This window comes from Chelmon rostratus, chromosome 5, assembly GCF_017976325.1.
Source record: "Chelmon rostratus isolate fCheRos1 chromosome 5, fCheRos1.pri, whole genome shotgun sequence".
NCBI lineage: Eukaryota > Metazoa > Chordata > Actinopteri > Chaetodontiformes > Chaetodontidae > Chelmon > Chelmon rostratus.
This window is the reverse complement of record NC_055662.1, coordinates 2,153,862-2,176,379: the sequence shown is the minus strand read 5'-3', so window position 1 is coordinate 2,176,379 and position 22,518 is coordinate 2,153,862. Positions and strand designations below refer to the sequence as shown.

Here is a 22,518-nt window from a genome sequence, read left to right as displayed (position 1 = left end):
TTGTTCTGAAAGATAACCATGACTGAAAGGATGTCATTAGATCAGAGCTAAGGTTGAGACAGGGATTTTGTGGGGACTCCAGGAGATTTTCTTGCAATATGAGTGGTGGCTCTTGTCTTGTCACTTAAGCTGTACTTGTAACACAGGATGACTGACTTTTCATTATGACTGGAATGCATTTTAAGGAATTCAGTGTCTTTTTTCTTTTCATTTATTTATTTTTATTCTAATTCTGTCATTTCCCATTTGTACTTTTTTACAGAACGTTATTATAGAAAGTGCACATATCACATCAGCTTTAAAACAAGTACATAAGAAATGTAAGAGCACAGATGACAGTCAGCACTATATTATAAAAGTATTCATAAAATGCAATACATTAATAATTGCAGAAAAGTTCAGAATAATAAAATTATAAATTGTAAATAGTGAATGAAAAATTACTGCAGATATTCATTTTCCCAGTAAAAATACAGTTACAAATATTGTCAAAAGTAACAAATAATATCATTTAGGTTATTATTTGTCAAAGTGGTGAGTAACATATAGTGGCATTAAAAACATGAGAACTATTCCACTCTGACAAAAATAAATCAGCATTTCCTACCTCCCTGACCTAAATACAAATATAAAGCCTATTCTTATATAACTTATTCTTAATTTCCCTCTTCCAAATCTGGGTTCAAATAGAATGTCTGGGAGGAATTTAGTTGTTATTTCTTAATTCAGTTTTGGTTCATGCCATTTACACCATTCATTATTGTTTCTATATTAAGAAATTCTGCCCTCCTCTGTGCCCTTCTGTGAGGTCAAAGGTTGGGGCTGACTACAGAGCAGCATCCCCTCAGTGTGAACACTTGATGACTAAGCAGCACTTTCAACTCAGGATGACCTTGTGCTGCCTTCTTCCCCAGGCCGAAATCCCGTTTGAAGCAACTACTACTAATTTGAAAACCTGTCTTGGTCTTTGGCGCCCCCCAGTGGTAGCTGGCTCTAATTGAATTCAGATCAGGTGGAAAGTCAGCTGATTCCACCACAAACAGGAAGGGGAAGTCACAGTTCAAAAAAATTAGCCATGTAAAAACTGCTAACTCGTTTGTGCACTTGTTTCATCTAATAAAAGAGGCTTCAAACTCAAAAGATGTTCGGCGGAGACGATGAAGACGGGGACTTCTTGTCTCCCACCGGAGGGTGAGTTTGTTGGTTAAAATAAGCTAATGCTTTTAGGCTACAAGCTAACTAGCTGACCAGCATTTAGCCAGGGTTAAGCTAGCTGTGGTGCTGTGTGGACCAAATTTGATTTTAAACTTGGTAATGTATTGCGACCTTGTTTGTAGGCAGTGCCTTGTTTTTGAAGTTGTTCTCTTATTTGGCTGATTTTTTTCACAATAAAACACGCACTTCATTAAATGTTTTCAAATGATTTTTTGTTGCCAATAATTGTTCTTCCACTAAAATCTCAACAGGAGCACTGTGAACTCCCTCAACACGGTGACATTTGATCTAAATTAAGTTAAATTAACCGAGAAGAACATATAGTTATGTGCCGAAATGGGAAACCAGGTCTGACATTTCTAAAGTCCGTCCTAGTCTGTCAGTTAACTCCCTGCTATGAGCTTTAGTGTCATGCAAAGCGAAGTGTGGCTGTTCTCATCATGGAAAAGTTAGCAGCTACAAAGTCTTTTAATCCTGCGGGGAATTAAATCGATGGCTTGTCCATGCATACAGCTCCACTGATTTCAGATCAGATGTGCTCTCACTGCTGGTCTGCTCAGTTATCACATGCCTTCGTGTTTCCACTGAGATTTCAGATAACTGTCTTAATAACCAGCTTAGCGCGAGGTCAAAGCACTCAAAGACTGCCAGAATAAAGAATGAAACAGCTCATATGTTGAAATTAGGTATTTTACATGCAGCATTTTTTTTACATTTATGTATGTTTAGTAATTGAAAGCCACTTAAAGTGGAAGTTGTGATGTTGACAAATTGGATGTTTCAGTCAACTAATGACCCACGTGTTAAGACAGACTCAGTTACTATGAATATTCCATGCCTCTCCATTATGAAGCTTTCAGTTACAGCTTTGCCCCATTTTCAGACTTACTGCGTGACCACTTTGATAGCAGCACAGTGTGTAGCGCTGGTGGAGTAAGCAGCCAGTAGAGGGGGGAGTGCTATGGCAGCTAATTCCTCTCACATGCTGCCTGTTAGAGGAGTAAGGTGGAGGCTTCTGCCACAGCCCGTCTCTGCTCAGTGGATACCCAGCGCTAAGTTGGAGCTGCTCACTTTCTTCCTCTGCTATGCTGTTGAATCTACCACGGTGGTGTGACTGCACAGGGCAACCGGGGGATCAGGGCTAGCCCGGCATAGAAGCCTTGGAACGTACACTGGAAGGATTTTAACTCACACATGCAAACAGACTGCCCCTCCTCATCCCAGTTCCTCACCATCGGGGATGAAGGCCTAAAGGCTTTCAACATGTCTGTTTTGGGAGATACCAATGATTACCAGTGGAAGGAGTTCCAGGGGTCAGTATAGTTAGCTGGCAGTAACTTTGCAGAAATGTTGGTGAGGCCTCGCAGGTTTGCTCCCATGTGTCTAAAAAACAGTGAGATTGGTGCCTATGATTGAGGTTGTTGTTGTAATGATGTTGCCATATGTAGTGATGATAGTTGGTCTAGTTGTTTCTGTGCTACATGGATGTACTACAGGATTAGTCCATGATCAGAAAATAAATCACCATTACTTTTGATGTTTGATTAATTTGTCAAGTCATTTGTCGAGGATTCACTGCTTCTAACAGTTTTGTATCAGTGCAAATTACATAAAAATCGTGGATGAAAGTTTTGTCTAAAACTGGGTGTCAGGAGTTTAAAAAAAAGCCCTTATACTGCAAGGAAGACCATGAGATGAAGTAGAAATCTCCAGATAATGCTAGTAAGTGGACCATGAGTTTGTTTGTTTGTTTATTTGTCAAATGACAATCTTTGGGTTTGGTCAAGCAAAAAACAAACAAACAAAAAAACAATTTCATCAGCTTGATATGATAATGACACTAACAATGCAGCCCTACTGGACATTTTCTTAGCAAGCTTGTGCAGCTAGAATGCACATAATGTAGCCCATGATGTTCTTGACTTTCAAACCTTCATGTGGGTTAAAATGGTGTTGAAGTGTGACATGCAGCTACAGTAACTCCTGAGATGAAGAGGAAAGGCTTTACCCTTGTGAGGAGGAACTAACCTGACTACACAGTCAGAGGCCGCTGCTTGATGTATATCTGAGGCCAGGATATTTTTATTCTAGGAGCGTAACCATAGAATGGATCATATATTTCATGGCAAACATAACTGTAGATGATCTTTATGCTCCATCTCCTTGCAGGGCTAAGTTGGCCTCCCTGTTTGGACTAGACCAGGAAACCAGTCAGGGGAATGAGTCTTTCCAGTACACAGCACCGAAACAGCCCAGAAAGAGCTCCAACTCAGGTGAGACCATCAGAACAGAGACATCAGTGACATCAGATTCAGCCATGATGTGGAGGCTGACCTGCACATGTCTTTTGTCTGTTTACAGCACCGGCTACCCAGAAACAAGCCTCAGCACCTGGAGCTCCTGCAGTGTTATTTGCCACAGCAGCCCAAACCTTCAGATAGTAAGGACCCTGGTTTTCATATTTTAAATCCACTGTAATGTTCCGTTTTCTTGGATTTTCCAGCTTTCTTCAGTTATTTTCTAAATGTAAAAATGCTGCAGTTATTCACTCCTCATGAAAGCTGTTTTTTTTTTTTGCAAAGCTTCAAATCATAAAAATGCATAAATCGAGTCATGACTCTCCAAATCATCTTATACCAAGTCAAGTGAAAAGCCTTTCTGCCTTTTTTGTCCCTTGTGCAGTACTAACGGACAGTATGTGAAGCAGGGCAAGCTGGGAGCAGCCATACTGGGCAACCACACAACAAAAGAGGTTGGAGCCTTGCTAATTGGTCACTTGTTTGAGATTATTGGTGTGACTTTTGATTTTTATGCATAATGCTCCACTTCTTTTCTGCAGTACAAGCTGCTTCTGTACTTAAGCCAGCAGAAACAAGTGACAGCTGCCAAGATCCATGTCGGCTTTGTTTTCACGGTGAGTAGAGACAAAGGATGCTGAGTGCATGTGGACAAACAGATTTTATGATTCTGATTTTTTTCAAAGGAATATCATACTTGACAGTGAGGGGGCTGAAGAAAGTTCAAAGCTTTATCACATCCTCTCATTTTTTTAGTTGGTTATAAATAATCTTTTTTCAGTTTAACCAACAGGAGACGGCTGATGTATGAAGTGATTTTGATGACTCTAAGTTATTGAAGTTATTTTTGTAGTATCTTTTCAGTGTTGCACTTTGTAGATTACACTTGCTGTGGTTTGTGTTTTAAAAACATTTTACTCATGAGTTATTGATGTGGGCAGTTTTAATCTGTGATCTTCTCTCCAATTTTACCAAAGTCACTTGTCCTGGAACATTTCAGTGTCCTGCACAAATGGCCCAATTCCAGTCAATTATTACCTGTGTTTATGGACCCTATTTTCACACTATTTTGTTTTTGTTTTGTGTGACTAATGGGGACACCGTTTTTGAAATAGGTCTGGTATTGAGTGAGAGAGCTGAAGCTGGCAGCCGTTAAGGGCTCAGTGCATTTGTGCATCCTCAATGTATGGCCACTAAAAGTGCTTGTTTTTGCCACTGACAGTGGCATGATAATGATGATGATGATGATTATTATTATTATTATTAAGTGTCTGACAACACTATTGAAAAGATCCCTTTGGTGAAAGAGTGAGATCCGTTTTATTTAACCAGGAACAGCAGCTATATGGCTCTCACCAAAGCCACCAGACTCCATTCACAGAAATATTAATTTTATCATTGTAAAACACTTGATTCAAACTTGACAGGAACAAACTAAAACAATAATTTCTTTGTTTGTCTTTCACTGTTCCAACAATCGCCACCAACTTTGGTTTGGTCACGGATTTGCTTGAGGAGAGAGAGAGAGAGAGGGAGGGCAGAGAATTAGCGGAGGAAGACAGCGTGTAGAGTCAGAATATTTTCACATCTAACTCTGGAATTAATTCCACCAGACATTATGACCACTGAGATTTAAATATCAGACCTCAGTTGATTTTCCCTGCGCTACAGATTCCCCTAGAGTTGCTGGACGAATGAGCAGATTTGATGAAAAATGATGCACCGTGAGCTGTGTTGGTCATCATGTCTTTTCTGTCGTCTGGATCACATGTTCTTTCTCCCCTGCAGGTACAGCCAAACAATTACTGCACTTTTTATGATGACCAGAGGCAGAACTGGTCCCTGATGTTTGAATCAGATAAAGCTTCACTGGACTTCTGCAAAGAGGTGAGCAGCACAGGAGAAGACCAACCACCTGGACTAACAAAGTGGCTGTTTGTGTTGAGAAGAATCAAAACCCCCTTTTCATCCTGACCTACAGGAGATACAAGCTTTCACCAATGATATGAGTTACATATCAGAACGTGACCTCTCTCCTTTGATGTGCATCAGGTATGTTTGGCGAAAGCGAACAGTGCAGCCTCCTTAGACACTGTGGTGGTTCAGGATCTGAGTCTGGGTGAGGGCCAGGCGGTGGAGAATGGAGACTCTCTGGAGGTGGTGTACACAGGCTGGCTCCTGCAGGACCACGCCATTGGACAGGTCACACACTTCCATCATCATTCCATCAGTTTGTCTCCAGTTCCTGTAGATTTTCTGGACTTGATAGCTCACAGCTCATTGAATGTTAAATATGATTTCAGGTGTTTGATTCCAACCAGAACAGAGACAAGTTGCTGCGACTGAAAGTTGGAGCGGGGAAAGTGATCAAAGTGAGTCAAAACATACTGTTTTAAATAAGAATAGCAGTTCAAGGTCAGTCACACACCTTTTAATACACTATCATTTTAGAAAATATTCTTATCGACTCATTTATTTCCTTCTGTTTCTAGTTCTCTTTTATATTAGTTTTCAGTCTGGTGGTATCATCTTGTTTTTGCTTAGATTGACACTGACACATTATCAATCAGAGCAATGTAAAATTAATTATGTAATGTAATGTAAAATTATCTACAGGAGCAGCTCAGTGTGTCAGTTTTCAATCAAGTTACACAGAGGTGACTTGCTCTCCCAAAATCAAAAGTAAATATGGAAGTAAGTCTGTCTGGTGCAGAAACAAACTAGCGGCCTCTCTGAATAACTAAATTAAAAAAAAAAGCCCAAAAAGTGAATGCTTTATTTTATTCAGTCCTCATGTATGTAAGTATTGTGACGGTCCATTTTTGAGAAGTATATTTCTGTCCAAGCTTCCCAACTGTCGTCTTCCTTTATGTTTGCGGTCTAATTGGGTTTCAAGTGCACCTGCTGTTCTACTCACTGACCCAATGTGGTAGCATTGTGTTTTGAAATAAACTGGCCTAGCTTTAAATGACCAGTCTAAACTGTGACTGCAGTCTGGTGGTATCATCTTGTTTCTGGTCATGGTCATCATTACCCTTTTGTTATGTAATTACCTCACAATCCCTCTTCCTGTCCTTCTCTTGGCCACCAGGGCTGGGAGGAGGGGATGCTGGGGATGAAGAAGGCCGGCCGCCGTCTCATTGTCATCCCACCCAACCTGGCATACGGATCCAAGGGAGTCCCCAACCGCGTCCCGTCTAACAGCACTCTTATTTTTGAAGCAGAGCTTCGACGGGTAGCAGCCACTGAACAGTTTTCCACATCCTTCACTCATCTGTCTTGTATTTGACTTTTTCTAACGTACCTGATCATTGAATACCTAGTTATGTGTGTGTTTAAAGAGCTGCCGCTTCTTTACTCCTAGTTGCATGTAATGTTGGTGAAGTGTGAAATGAAACTTATTCTGTTTGTTTTGTGCTTTAGGTGAAGTTTTCCAAGGACAGTGGGTCTGATCGGGCTAGTGCCAGCTCCAGAGACTCCCCTGCTCCTTCCCCAGCCCCCAGTGTGGAGAATCTGGCCCCAGAACCCCCAGCACAAACAACTGGTTCAGGCTCAGTCACACCAGGGTGAGAATTAAGCCTCAGGAAATTGCTAACAACATTATTTTTTAATTCTTTTGTCACATAAACTCGTATAACCACCTAAACTAAGCCTTTCTTTGCTTTTCCAGGGAGCCAGCGCTTCGTGCTAAGTCCAACTCGCTCAGTGACCAGCTGGCAGTGAGCATCCTCCCTGCTTTTTTTCTTATTAATGACGTACTGTGATATTAATTGTATTCAGTTGCTTTGCAGCTTTAGTGATGGGATGCTTTCTTTCTAACTTCAGAATCCAGATGCCACAAAAGCCAAGCTGATCTCTCGCATGGCAAAGATGGGCCAGCCCATGTTGCCCTTTCTGACAGGAGTGGCTAGCCAGCCTGAATCCAGTGACTCTGAGCTTGAGGTGGGTTGGCAGAATCCTGGGAAGGAAGTTTCTGTAGATCAATAAGTACTGATATTTATTTTGTGTTTTCTGTTGTCAAAAAAACACCATGAAAGGCCAAAACCAATGAACGTCCCCTTCTAGAGCGTGTTTTGTGTATATCCAAGGCCTGACACATCATATGACATGTTCCTTCATTATCATGAACACACACACACTGTAGTTTATCTTGACTCAATCCCATATAATAATACATCAAATAACATGACGAGAAACTTCCAGCTTCCATCTGCTCAATAGTTCAAATATGAAAGATTGCACATTTGAAGGTCCATTGTGGAGGTCTTAAGGCAATCGATTGGCAGAAATTGATTGTAATATTCATAAGCATGTTTTCATTAGTGTATAATGAGCTGAAAATAAGAATCATTGTGTACTGTAGATACTGTAGAATGAGCTCTTAATATCTACAGAGTGCACGGGTGCTCTTACATTGAGTCCGCCAAACAATCAAACACTGGCTCTAGAGAGGGCCTTTCGCATTTTTAGCGGCCACCGTACATCCTTCTTCACAGTTGGAAGGTGAGAGTTAGGCGAGTGGTATTCGGTTGGTTGCTGTGTGCAGCCTCACTGCTAGATGCCACTAAATCCTACACTCTGGTTACATTAATCATTCAGCTTGGAAAAATCAGCTCAGCCTGTCATCTGCATCACTTGAGAAATTGCTCAGAAAAGGGAAAATCAATATCCTTCAGTTGCCCAATCACAGTCGGCCCACAACCATCAGAGGTCAGAACATAGGTATAGTATCACTTTCTGTTTGAGTTTGACTTTTAAATCTTGTGAAACGAAAACCAGCAAAATATTACAAAATTACAATGTGTTTATATGACATTTAAGCACATTTACTGTACTCTGCTGCATAACATGCTTCTAATAGGGCAACTAAAGAAGCATTTAATTGATTGATTAACCTATTGGTTACTTTCCTGTGAATCAGTTAACTATGTTGTATATAGAATGTCAAAAATATGATAGATGATTAATACAGTCCACAAGTTACAGGAGACTAAAGAGATGTCAGTAAAAAAAAAACCAAAAGTATTCAACTCACAATGATAGGAGAGAAATTTAGCTACCTAACAAAGAACCTGATGAATTGATTATAAACATGGTCTTTGACATATTTTGTCAAAGTACTAATTGATTAATGGACCAATAGTTTGAGGACAACAGCTAAGCATCAACAGGCCTTTTTCACAGGGGACATTGTGACCTGTTGTAGTAGAAGTCATTTATATGTCCCAGGAGATGGTGACGGTGAACCAGCATTAAGGATACCAGGAGTCTGAAACTGAAGCAGCTCAATGGAATTTAACAATTATCCATTTGATTACTGCGACATGTTAAAATGTCTTCTGTGAAAAAGACTTACCGTATTTAAGGGTTTTTCAAGTGTATAAAAATGTCAAGTATATATTTAAAAGTTTGTGTAGAAATGTTGTATTAACTGAATTTCCTTAAAGGGCAGTCCACCAATATCAATTTTACATCAGTTTACAAATCATGGGAGTATTATAATACTGTAGTGTAGTACAGTGGATACAGTTGTATAATGACTTTACTTGAGCGATCTGGGCATTTATTTGTTTATTTTTGGGCCTTTTGGCTTTATTGGTTATTGCAGCTGAAGAGAGAGAGGGAGGGGATGACATGCAGCAATGTGAATTTGGCCATTTCCCAGACAGACAATACGCTAGCATCCTAAATTCAGGCCAGCTTAGCCTTTGCTGCACCAATTATTAACTAGTTTTTTAACCTGTCTCTTGCAAATTCCCCAACACAATGGAAATGCAATGCAAAATTGCCAGAGTGCCCCTAATTGCATATCTGCCCTGTCTGGTGTCTTTACTGAGTATCTGCCACTATGTGATCATCTCCAGGACACCAGTGGCAGCAGAGTGAAGGATCAGCCTGCGGCTCCATCTCCAGTGCAGATATCCACTGCTGCTCCACCTTCAATACACGGTAAACTTCTTCCACCTGTTGATAATATGTATTTTTCCTGCAGTTTAGTATTACAAAGAACACAGTTTTCTTATGCTGATGTACAGTATGTTTTACAATGTCTTGGTGACATCCCTAAATCTGATCTGTTAAATTCTATTGTTTTTCCTGCAGTGCATCCTCATGCTCACACAGCTCCACCGTCTGCCTTAGTTCCAGTTATGACCACTGTTGCCCCACAGCCTGGGCTGCCAGGCAGCAGCCATGCCTTTCAGGTGACATTTCACCACATTTTATACTTAACTTATCATAAGTACATATATATTAACACATCTGGCAGTATCTGTTTATATCATTGCCTTTTGTTGTTTCACAGCCTTACTCCTACACACAGACCTCTGTAGCTCCATCTCAGCTTCAGCCCGTTGGCCAGGTCTACCCTGCACAAACTGTCCCATACATGGGTGAGAGCATGCAATTCAAGGACAAGCAACACATTATGATCAAACCAGACACATTCCCCTTTAACTATTTCATGAAGCAGTTCTGCACAGCAGCCTCAATAGTCAATTATACTACACAGAAACAAGACAGGTTTGTGTTTGAGAAGTGAAACTGAAAATGACACACCCTGTGTGTGATTGTGCGTGTCTTCTCCAGGCTCCAGTGATGTGACTTCCTTCTTGATGACTGAGGCCCGACAGCACAACACAGAGATCCGGTTATCTGTTACAAAAGTAGCCGATAAAGTAGATCAGCTGGCTTCAAAGGTATAGTCTCTGTGTGCAAGGATATGTTCATTAAGCAGCTTTAACAGGAAGGAGCTGCAGTACCAGTCAAAATTTTGGATGCACCCTTTATTATTTTTTACATCGTAGATCAGTGCTGAAGACATCCAATTTCTCAAATAACGCATGGGTATGTAACAAGCCAAAAAGTGTTAAACTAATATATTTCAGATTCTTCAAAGTTGCAAATGCAGTCATAAAAAACATCGAACACTACAATGAATCTGGGTCTGATTCAAACCAGGGAAGGAGCACGAAGAGTTATCTTCATTACATTTACCAGCCTCAGAAATCAGCAATTAAAGGCACCTTGGATTACAACCCACACAGATGCTTCACAGATTTGAAGTAGAAGACACATCTCAACATCAGCAGCTCAGAGGAGACTGCGTGAGTCAGGCCTTCATCGTCGGATGGACATTAGACGAGTGGAAATCTGTGCTTCAGTCTGATGAGTCCAGATTTGAACGGATGGTGTCTGCATGTTCCCACTGTGAAGCATGGAGGAGGAGGCGTGATGGTGTGGGGATGCTCTGCTGGTCATACTGTTAATCTCATGATATTCGTGGGACCGTCATTTGTTTTCCAGCAGGACACCGACACAAACACACCTCCAGCCCCTGTGAGGGCTTTTTGACCAACAAACAGAGTGATGGAGTGCTGCGTCAGACGACCTGGCCTCCACGATCACCTGACCTGAACCAGCTGAGACGGTTTGGGATGAGGTGGACCGCAGAGTGAAGGAAAAGCAGCTGAAGTGCTCAGCATATATGAGAACTCCTTCAAGACTGTTGTAGAAGCGTTCCAGGTCACTTCCTCATGAAGGTGGAGGGGAGAAGACCAACAGTGTGTAAATCTGCCATCAAAGTAAAACTGGGCGACTCTGAAGGATCTAAAATATTTAACTTTGTTTACCACATAATTACACACAGTACGTGATCTTTCACAGTTTTAATGTCCTCAGTATTGACCTATGATGTAGAAAATAATTCAAAAAATCGTTGAACGAGAAGGTGTGTTCAGACCTTTGACTGGTACTTTACATCTGGTTCTGGTCTTTCTTTTTCTTTAACAGATAGATGACCTTCAGAGGCAGGGAAGCCTTTCCATGGGGGTGTCTAATATGTCCATGGAGACCTCCATGATCATGCATAACATCCAAAGAATTGTCCAGGTACACCCCTGAATATCACAGTGCCTTTTTGAGGCTCTGCTACTCTTGTTTTTTCCTTATCTCTTTTTATAGCACAAACGTAATAAGAAAATCTTTTGGTGTGTTGGGACTTCAAATCAAACTGTGTCCTTAAAACTCCTGTTTTGTTTTTAGGAAAATGAATGTTTAAGAAAGGAAGTCTTTGAGAAAAGCGGTCGCATCGAGGAGCAAAACCGTAAAATCGGAGAACTCATCAATCAGAACCAGAGGTGGGTCAGAAAATGTCACAATTATGGCTGACAGAAGGCCAAAACATCACATCCTACCATCCACTATGTCTGTAGAAATGTATACAGTATGATCTCTGTCACATGATAATCTGGAGCTCTTCTGTTTAAAGCCACCATAATGCAATGTAAGCTATTAGTTTAGTTATCATGGATTAGAATCTGACAAAATGAAAGATCAAATTCCAAATGTTAAGTGTTTGAACTGCAAGATGTGTTTTACTTTAAACAGGCACTGACACCATTGTCATCACCAAAATCTGAATAGTCCCGTCCTGCTGAAGCAGGAAATTGGAAATAGTAGTTAAAAAAACAATGCAACAAAATAGTAAAAAAAAAAAAAAAAGACAAAACAAGGCTGAAGACTGAAAAGGCTTCAGTTGTCAATGTCTCCTCCACACTGTGATTTCATGTGGTTGGACTCACAGACCACACTGACTCAAAATACTGACCTAAAGGAAGAATCAGGGGAGATTTCAGTCTGAATGGGTCTGTAATGTAGTCGTGCTGTGGCTGTCCAGATACGTGGAGCAGAGCAACCTGCAGCTGGAAATGAGGAACGACTCGCTCAAGTCAACCAGCGAGCAGAGCCAGGCCAGACTGCTGCAGGCTGAGCAGGACAAGGTGAGGATTCGTCTTCAGTGGTGAAAAGGGGAGCAACTGAGACTGTATAGTCTGACTGATAGTGTGTTCACACTGTAGCAAGGGTGAGCTTACATCTCTTACAGCTCTTGCAATGCTGACCAACTGCAGTACTAGTCAGAAGATAGTAGTTTGTGATGGATCCAAACCATCACATGCGTCAGAGTATTGGCATGTAGAAACTGGCTTGATCAGACCTTTGTGGCTGCAGACCGCTGCTTATACATGTGGTCAGAGCACACTGGATGCAGCGTGACATCCAGCAAGTGGCTTGCAGTGTGTGAATGTGCCTTCAGACTTGATTTTCACAAAACATGGGGGAATATGTGTCTCACCACTGTCCAGCATTTCAGTGATTGGTCCAAAATAGAGCCTAACTGATACATTGCTGGGACCAGAATTAAAAGCTGGTTTTAGTTTATCACAGTTATGTCCATGTTGGTGTATATTTGAGATGCTAAGAGACGAAACATGTCAAAGACATGTTTGAGGTGTTTAGACACCGTGTCTACATTACATACGTTTGTCCCGCAGGTTTTATAACTGTAAATTAATAGCATAATTGGTATTAACTTTAAAAACCCTGTATCTGTCAGGCTGAAAGCACAAAGCCAACAAAATGAAATCAGCTCCATGTTCTGTTGTCGAACAAACCGCATTCTCATCATGATTGACAAAATGACCTTGCAAAACTAACTGAACACCGGTACTTTGTATTCGAGGTAAATTTGGAATCTTGCTGTAACTTAAAAATACGTGCATATGATTATTTTCATTGTTGATTAATCAGTTAATTATTATCTTGATTTATCGATTAGTTGTTTGGTCTATAAAATGTCAGGAAATGGTGAAAATGTCGATACTCATTTCCCAAGGCCCAAAACGACGTCCTTAAATGTCTTGTTTTGTCCACAACCCAAAGATATTCAGCTGTTATAGAGTAAAGAAACCCGAAAATATACATTTTTCAGAAGAATCAGAACATTTTGACTTTTCTTAAAAAAAATGACTCAAACCAGTTCATTGATTGTCAAAATACTTTCTCATAAAGCTTTTCACCTCAGTAATACACTTTATATTCAGCACTATCAGTGGGGCTTGGGGTGGTGTTTACTTAATCATTTACCGTCTTTTTCCTGTTACAAATCTGATGCTAACGATGAGTGCTTCACTCTTTGCCAACTGCTCCCTGCCTGCTTGTTTGCACTGCTGTGCTGCTCTGAGGAAAATCTAGCATTTACTGCTCTCTCTTCTCAGCATGCACTGCCTCAGGACCTGAGCTCCGGCCAGGTGAGCCTGTTTCCTCTGTGTACTGCTACTAGTCTGCGGTCAAATAGTATCTGCAAAATAGGAACAACCTTCAAATCAGCAGCTGATCAGCAAACAAAGCAAAGACAGTTGAGTCTGACTTAAAAATTGCTGTTGAATGTTTAAAGTCAGCAAGAAAAATTTGCTCTTCCTGCAAAAAATACATTTTCAGTGATGTAGAGGGGGCACAATAGATCAGGTACCAGAGACAGTAAATGGTCAAGTTACAGGACAGTAGTAAGTTTACAGTTTCTGCAGATGATTTCAGATTCAGACACTTGAACTAGTCAGCTGATCTGACTGTCTGGTTTGTCCTGATCACTCCCCACCTTCAAACATGCTGCACAGAATGTGAGGAAATGTATGAAACTACTATTTGACCCAGATCTGACCACTGCCACTGGAATCATCCTGTTTATATCATACTTCATAAACATTTTAACTAACTTTTCTTTCTTCTTTTCTTCTGTCTTTCCCATCAGTCATCACTCACCATTTGTCCCCCACAGGGTCATGCTGCTCACAACACTAGCATCAGTAGCCACTCACCCAGGCTGTCACTCTGTTACACTGTCTCAGCGGCCTGGGTTTTACTTCACTGTAGACAGCCACTGGTATACCCCCCCCACTCACCCCTCCCCCTGTTTGCCTGCGTCTCCATCAGGTTCGTCTGACGGAGGATCTGGCTTCATCCACTGCCCGGCTGTCTCAGCTGCAGCTAGAAGCTTCAGCTCAGCAGCAGAAGGCCGTGGAGCTGCAGAGCAAACTGAGCTCAGCGCTGCAGGACAGTGAGAGCCACAGCCAACGAATCGCAGCCCTGGAAACACAGCTGGAAGGTCTGTGCTGATGCTGTTTTCATTGGTCTGTAAAATTGCAAATAAAATTGATTTGATCTTTAAATGGAAAAGTATAGCCATGAAAGTATTTCAAATAGTGCATGTCTGCACTCAGTTGCCAGATGATTAGATGCACCCAATTAAAATGATTGCAGTCTCATACAGCATTCCTGAACAGATCCTATCTTCATGGCTCACTTGGATTTTTCTCTGGGTGAAAAGAAACTGAACCAAGGAGAAATTGCACCAAGTTCATCAGAACGAGCAAACGAACCATAGGTGTGAAAACCCCCTAAAGCAACATTATTGGTATTGGTGTTTAATTGCGATTTGGCACCCGTGCAATGTCAGAATGCAATTCACTTATACACCACTGTTGTGAATATGGCCAGTTGTACACGTGCATTTGTTATGATTGCATTACTTTTCGATGCTTACAGCCAAACATCAAGCGCAACAACACAAGACATAACTTAGCACACCAGCTAATGTTACTGACTTGTCCAACAGCAAAAAGGCATTTGTCTTTCAGCCTTTTATTTAGCGAAGCTCTCGCCAACAACTAAAAGCCAGTCTGAGATGTACTCCTGTCTCCTGTCTCTTGCCTCTCACTCGGGCACTCTGTGCTTCCTTTGTCAATGTCCTCTTCGGTGTCCTCGCCTCTGCCCTAATGTCTGTAGAGGCTGCTGAGCCTGGCTCTGTCACCCGCTCGCCTGGCTCCGGCGTTGCTCCTCGCCAGCATTCCCCACTTCCTCTTCCCAGCGGTCCAAAACTCCTGTGGGCAGTGTTATTGTTCACACCACTGTCCCGGTGCTCCGAGCTCCCAGTCCCGCCTGGGCAGAGTCAGCTAGCTAGCTCTATGGCACAGAGGAATGAGATACAGCCAAACAAAAGTGTGCTCGTACAAATCATGTGAGCCCTCTTTTCTATTAGTGCCTCTAAGGTACATCATTTTGGTTTGAAAGTGAGTTCAAGCATCGGGTGTAACTAACATTGTCTTGTTCTAGATAACAGATTGTGATTGATGTGAGAGTAACTGCATTTTAACAGGCTTGGACTTGAGAATGTGTTGCTTTGATAGCAGCTCCACATAAACCTTGAAAAACTGAAAACCCCTTGCTTTTCAAATCATCAACAGTCAAATCAAAGTAACTTTATATACAAAGAACATTGTTATGGCCCTGGAGCATAAAAGGCAAAGAAAGTCAGAAAATAAAGAATGTTAGACGGTCACTGACCAGCCCACGTTAATGAACTGTCCTCTGGATACTATCAAGGAGGTGGGTGAGAGAAGGATGTTAGCCAAGCTGGCAACAGTCATTGACAACCCCTCTCATCCCCTGCATGACACAGTGGGGGCCTTCAGCAGCTCCTTCAGCAACAGACTGCTGCATCCACTCTGCAAGAAGGTCCTTCATTCAACAGCTGTCCGACTATGTAACTCCAGCATTATTTAACAAAGCACTGTGTTAATGTTTCCCATGACAACCTCACAAAGCTGCTGTTTGCACTACTGTTATTTATGCTTGCATATGCTCATATCCTTTACATCTTGTGCAATATTACACTTTTGTTACTGTGTTCATTTTTCGACTGTGCAATAGTACAAGGACTGTATTTATTATCCATATCTGACTCATGTGCAATTCAATACGGCAAAAATATTTTTCATGGCAACAGTATTCTTATACTTGTGTGTCATATCCTTTTTTATTGTCTTTTTGATCTTATGTCTCCGTCTATGTCTCTCTTTCATTCTTCGCTGTTTGTAACAACAATCTGAACTTCAGAGAAACACTCTTCTACAGTGCTGTGTTTATGGGTTTCAGAGCTGAAGGAGGCAGCGGAGAGGGCTCAGGCTCAGTACCGCTCAGAGAAGCAAAGGCGCAAAGAGATGGAGCTGAAAGCCAACAACATGGAGGAAGAACTGCAGGACCTAAAGACTGATAAAGAGGGTCTAGAACGAGTAAGTATACTTTGTCTAGTATACTTTTTCCTTCTGCCAGTGAAATAGAACAGGATTTTGTTTCTTACATTACACAGACATCACCATGGAAACAAAGGTATTGTGTGAAAGAATTGTTAAGAAATGTTTAGTATAAGTACGTAAATAGTAATAGTAAATTCTGACACGCCGTTGGTTCCCCTCCCATTCAGACACTTTTGGAAAGGAAGAAGAAGTGGCAGGGTGAGCGTCAGCGTCGAGATGAGGAGGTGGAGGAGCTCCGCAAGAGCAGCCAGCAGGAGCTGGACAACCTCCGAGCTCAGCTGCGCAAAGCCAGGACCAGCACTGACAATGCTGCATCTGAACAGGTTGCTTTTGATGAAAGAAGCTGCTACTGAAGGAATGTGAATGATAATGCAATGGTTTGACCATTTGCAGTCAGTCTTCTCTCTGATCTCCCTTAAACATATTTTGGATCTGTTAAAAAATGCATTTTATGTGTTTATCTGGAGTGCCACCACTAATGTTTGTACCACATATGTTGCAGCTGTCTCAACTGCAGGCGGAGCTGGAGGAGGAGTGGAAGGGCAAGTGTGAACGGGTGTTGGCCTCTGCAAAGGACCAACACTGTAGAGAGCAGGCTGACCTAACAGAGCAGAGAGATGCTCTGCAGGACAAGCTAACCCAGCTACAGGAAAAGGTAAGGAAGCAAGCTGTGATAAAACACACACACACACACACAACACACTCGTTTTATGTTCATGTAGGGCACGTTTCTAGGTAGAGGTCATAATGCCGAGCAGGATTAGTACAGCATGCATCAATGTTTTATGTTTTAATAAATGCAATAGGGCCCTTAACATTTAATTGAACAGTTTTAATGAACATTGCTAGATGAAATAAAAATCCTTGAACACAACTTTTGAATTTTCAACAGCTCCAAAAAACACAAAGGCTCAGAACTAGCTGATGAAAGAAAACAAATATACAAAGTGCCTTAACATTTTTGCAGGCTAGCTAGTTACTACCCAGCTCTTTTAGGTAATTATGCAGTTGGTTATCTAAATCTTTTTCTTGTAACTACTGTTCACAAAATGAAACCACCAGTTGTTCTCAAAGTAGAAGAAAAGACTGTGAACTTTACTTCTGTAATACACATTTTTTGAAGCATAGATATATTTTCAGCTAGATATACCATAGCTTAGCCAGCTTTTTGTTTTTATTTGCTTAGCTGCAACCAGAGAGTTCAGTTTGAACTTGCGGTAACCAGAATTGGAAATAAGAAAAAGTTAGTGATATAGTGTGATCTAAGTGTGAATATATGATGTGTGACTGGCTTGTTTTTGGCCTCTCTCACCCTCAACAGTTTACGGCTCTGAAGCAGTCAAGAGATTCTGAAGAACAGAGTTCACTACAACACCACGGGCAGGCCGAAGAGCTGCAGGCCCTTCAGGACAAAGTAAGATGGATGACAAGTTGTCAGTCAGCCTGTGCTTCTAATGAGATTAGATGGTCATCACTGGCAGGAAATGCATTCTTCAGGGATGTCACTTTTCGGGAATTTTGTAGGACCACTTTTACGTACACAACTGCTTTTCATTCCTCAGGAAATTGGCTTGCTGTTATTTATTCCTGGTTACATCCCTACCACCCCCTACACACACACACACACGCAGTCACTGTATGTTATTCTCTTTAAGTACACAACCTTGGAGCAACAAGGAGTAGCTGTCAGGGAGAAACTGGAGAGAAGAGTGGCTGTACTGGAGAAGAAACTGGCAGAGCAGGAGAGTTCAGGAGACACTGCAGCAGAGGTGAGGAGTCAAACAGAAACACACACACACACTCACGCATGAATGGAACAATGAATTCCAATCAGTCGCACCAGTTTTGCAGCATTCATGAGAAGAGTGTAACTGTGTCACTGTGGAAGTCAGAGTGATTATCAAAAATGATCAGCAGTAACGCATCAACACCACCAGATGTCAGTAAAGGATAGCTGAGTGTTCAGCCCCTCCCACTCTTAGTGGGGGCTTTTCACCACCCACAAACAGGAAGTCACAACCTGCAGGGGATACAGCATGATGAATGCTCCCACATTCTAATCCAATTCAGTTTCATTAAATTATGATGTTGGGTTTACCTGATAGCTCCCCTCTCACTACATATACAGTGTAGCATATAATATCTGACATACTCTGTGGTCGGCAGGGCTTTGATTTTTGCATAGGAATCTTTCATGTTTTTCCTGTTTTTGTACCTACTGTAGTAGTAATAATATTTGAATCTAAACTCATGTACAAGTTTCCATTAGAGTGCAGTGAAATTGTGTCCCCAGTGGGAAGTATTTAGTCACGTTTTGATCAAGATTCAAATTTCATTCAACATTTTAACATTAAATCATTTAGTTAGTTGTTTTTTCAGTTGGAGAGTTTTAGGATAATTAATGATATGATCGATACCTCCTGTAGACACGGTTTTAATTTATTTGTTTATGTTTGTTTTTGCAGAGACAGGCACATAAGCATATTATATAATCACTAATACTACAAATCATGGCTCACAGTGGGAGTTTGTTGAAGTGTCAGCACTGAAGTTTGATTTGTTAGCACAAGTGGATGGTCAATGCATGTATATGGCATTACTCTGTGTTTCAGCAGTGAAATTGAGGCTGGCTGTGTGTACTTGTAGGTGAAACGCGTGATGAACGGAGTGTTTCATTCTCTGAGAGGGGAGTTTGACCTCAGTGAATCTTACAGTGGCCAGGCTGTGCTGGGGGTCATTGTCACTACCATTAAGGTAAGTACTGTTGTCATAAAATGCCAAAGCAGCCTTTCTGTGGCAGTTTGGAATGTCAGAAAAGAAAACACATCTGATTGATGGTACGTCTGACGAATAGAATAGAATAATGGAAATGTATGGCTGGTTTGTTTTGGTGGAACATTTGCGAGTGAGCGCTGGCATTAAATGTCTAAATCCCTGTAAAGGAAAAGGTAACTGCTACCTTGTTTATGCTTGTACCTTTAACGACCATGTTAGGGTTAGGGTAACTTGCCATTTTCAGTATAGATCAATGTGTAGCTTTCTAGCTCAGAGGTGGTTGTCGTTTCCCGTAGCGACAGGGATTTTGAAAATCATAAAACGCAGATAATGGAAGGCCCTGCAATTAGCTGCCTGAAATCTGCAAAAATTACTACGCTACACTTGACTTTGTGCAACAAAGCACTAGTGACAAGTATGGCATGTTTTGGTGAACTTTCCTCATATGGGTGTGTTTTTTTTCCAGAATGTAACCCTACAGCTCCTCAGTGGCACAGACAGATCTTCACTGAGACTGAGTAAGAATGAAGAGGAGGAAGAAGAAAGTGATAATGTGAGACAAAGAGAGGAGACACCTCCACAGGATATACGTGTAAATGGAGAGAAAGGAGTCAAAGAGGAAGAAAAGGAGGAAGAAAAGGAGGAAGAAGAACATGTGGCTGAATCAGATTCTCAACAAGTCATTGAGACCCAGATGGATCAGGAAGTAGCAGTAGAGAAGGAGACAGAGACAGTAACAGAGTCAAAGACACAGAGCCAGGCAGAGGCATTAGCGGCCGCTGATCTCCATCCTGTTTCATCCACTGAAGTGAAACTGCACGAGCCAGCAGCAGCAGAGTCTGAAGTACAGCAGGAGCAGGCAGAACACTCAGCTCATGAATCATCCACAGAGGTAAAAGACACCAAGAAGTCTGCAGATCCAGATGATGAACCTGCTGAGAGTTCACCACCAGAGGGCGAACAGGAAGCTGTGTCAGAAAGGAGTGTTGCTGTGAGCGGTGAGGTGGACAAGGAGAGCGTGGACGATGCAAATCATGTCGGAGAAATGAATGCTGCTTCTCAGAAAGCCTTTGGACCCCCAGCCAACCCGCCTCCACCGCCTGTACTTCAGAACAGCTCAGGAGAGGACACAAGGTGAGTCCTGGCATGAACGCTTACTATGTCAGATGATTGTTGGCCAATGAGGGCGCTCTCCGTAAAATCTCATAAATGTTCAGCCTTAGCAAAGTCTGGCCTCAAGTGATTTCAGTAACACAACTGGAGTGATGGAGGTGATGGAGAATCTGTACCAAATATCAGGTGATGCACAGACTCAGACAGACAGACAGACAGACAGACAAATAAGACAACATATAAAACACTTTAACAAAGTACAGTACATCTTCACAAAAAGTGACCATAAATGATGCAACTGAAAATAGGACCAATAAAACAGGCAATAAATAACAATAAATAGGAAACAAAACACTAAAAATTATGCCAAAAATATAATGATTATCTCAGAAAAGGTTACCAACACCAACTACTTTGAACTGACTGACACTTAAACAGCCAGAAATGGAAAAATGATTCTTTTGTGACGTACTCGTGTACCATGAGTTTTTTCACTTATAATTCTCGAGCATCCTTGAATGCACCACAAAGTTTAGAAAATGGTTTTCTTGCAACTGCTGTACCAGTGACCATCACCAAATTTCAAATTCCCAACTGTATTAACAGCTGGTGGAAATGTTGGGTATCAGTCTAAAAACATTTGGTGTGCATTGGAACCCGATAAAAATAATAATATATAGTATGTCCTGTTGGTATTTTTTTTTGAATCCGTTTGGTCATGAAGAAATATATGTTGGCGTCAGCAAGCAGTCATTTTGACCTGTGGCCTTGGTCACATGTTGTCAGATGCAGTCTTGAAGGCCAGTGTAACTCATTGACTTCATTTAACTTGACCACAGTTGTAACATATTTGTGCCCTGCATCTTCACTAATGAATGCATGTAATCCTGCAAACTAACTAACTTTTGCTTGCTTCATCCCCACGCTCCTTTTCTTGTTCTTCGCCACTGTCTTTTTGTACCCCCACTCCCTATTCTCTCAGTCTGACTGGGGGAATGGGTGAGGAAAATGGAGAGGAGCCATTTTTCCAGAACACGACTCCTGCCAAACCCCCCGCAGCACCTAGTGAGGAAGAAGAAGAGGATGAGATGGTGAGGAAGGAAGTCTAAGCTCTCAGATGATTCAGCATTGCGTGTCGCCCTCTGATCCCAGCCCTTCCTTTGTGTTATGTTTCGATGTTAAGTCAGTCTGTGATGCTTTATCACTACATTATACTGCTTTAAAGAGAATAAAGTCTGTTCTGTATTAACTAAATCCATTAATACAACATTGATGGACAGAATTCATGTTTTTATTTATCTTATTTTTTTCCAGAGCTTGAAAGGGCATCCCCCCCCTGCCCCTCTGTTTGGTGATGATGAGGATGATGATGATCTAGACTGGCTGAGCTGAGATGGAACCAGAATGATAAAAGTCTGCGTCTTAATATTCAACAGTATAAACAGACGTCAGGTGCTTCACCTGCTGTCTCTGCCTGGCGGAGCGGTCAGGATGATGAGAGGCCTCTGCCGATGAACTCGATTGGACAGAGAAGTCAGACAGCTCGGCTCGTCACCTCTGCGTTGTCCTGCTGACTGACAGCTGCTGCCTCAGCATCCTGGAGCACAAAAGCTACAATTCCAGGCCCTCATGTTGGTTTGAAATAACAAGCCAGTAATTCACAGACGAATCAAAACAAATGCTTTTCATCATTTATGTGATATCTGTTGGTGATGCAGTTTAATCCCAGATTTTTACATGGCACTGTAGCAGATTAGTTTGTTGAATCAGCAGTAATCCTGTTATCAGTGGTTTCAGACTGTACCATTAAATGGTTTATAATTATTAGCTTGCTGCTTTAAGAATAGAACTTTTACAAAATTTTGCTAACCTGAAATTCACTGCAGAAAATAAATGACATGGAGATATGCTGTTGTGCGTGTTGAATCACTTTTTTTTTTTTTTAGTAAGGTCAGCATTTACACTAGTTTCAAAAGAGTTACATCAGGACCTTTTCAGACAACATACTTAGTGCTTGTGTATAAAATACTACACATTAAATTTTATGTCAGCGTTTTGATTTTCAAAGTGCATTCGTTTGTCAATAGTTATTACTGCAGTAATTCATAAAATGTACAATGTGTTTTTAATGTTGGGGTGATTACCAGAGACCAGCAGGGGGCGCTCCAGACCCTGCAAAGGTGCAG

At 41.4% G+C, this 22,518-nt stretch overlaps 1 protein-coding gene across 1 annotated transcript; it reads left to right on the top strand.

Annotated features, from left to right (window-relative positions):
• Positions 1 to 1,048: 1,048 nt before the first annotated feature.
• Positions 1,049 to 22,234, top strand: fkbp15b (FKBP prolyl isomerase family member 15b). The gene is made up of 29 exons (XM_041937834.1): positions 1,049 to 1,191; positions 3,385 to 3,488; positions 3,577 to 3,655; positions 3,898 to 3,967; positions 4,055 to 4,129; positions 5,301 to 5,399; positions 5,565 to 5,714; positions 5,816 to 5,884; positions 6,604 to 6,747; positions 6,936 to 7,078; positions 7,183 to 7,231; positions 7,338 to 7,454; positions 9,377 to 9,461; positions 9,615 to 9,715; positions 9,817 to 9,904; positions 10,101 to 10,210; positions 11,304 to 11,402; positions 11,556 to 11,650; positions 12,190 to 12,292; positions 14,283 to 14,454; positions 16,284 to 16,420; positions 16,612 to 16,767; positions 16,947 to 17,099; positions 17,766 to 17,858; positions 18,100 to 18,213; positions 19,091 to 19,198; positions 19,686 to 20,353; positions 21,315 to 21,423; positions 21,647 to 22,234. Exons 1-29 carry the CDS (start codon positions 1,142 to 1,144, stop codon positions 21,722 to 21,724), a joined length of 3,618 nt encoding a protein of 1,205 aa, XP_041793768.1. The 5' UTR covers positions 1,049 to 1,141; the 3' UTR covers positions 21,725 to 22,234.
• The last annotated feature ends 284 nt before the right edge of the window (positions 22,235 to 22,518 follow it).

Bases quoted from the DNA above. Each gene is read 5' to 3' on its own strand.
- fkbp15b (XM_041937834.1), top strand. From the start codon at position 1,142: ATGTTCGGCGGAGACGATGAAGACGGGGACTTCTTGTCTCCCACCGGA. The intron at 9,462-9,614 runs GTAAACTTCTTC...TTTTTCCTGCAG, and splicing joins TGCTCCACCTTCAATACACG to TGCATCCTCATGCTCACACA. The intron at 11,403-11,555 runs GTACACCCCTGA...TTTTGTTTTTAG, and splicing joins ACATCCAAAGAATTGTCCAG to GAAAATGAATGTTTAAGAAA.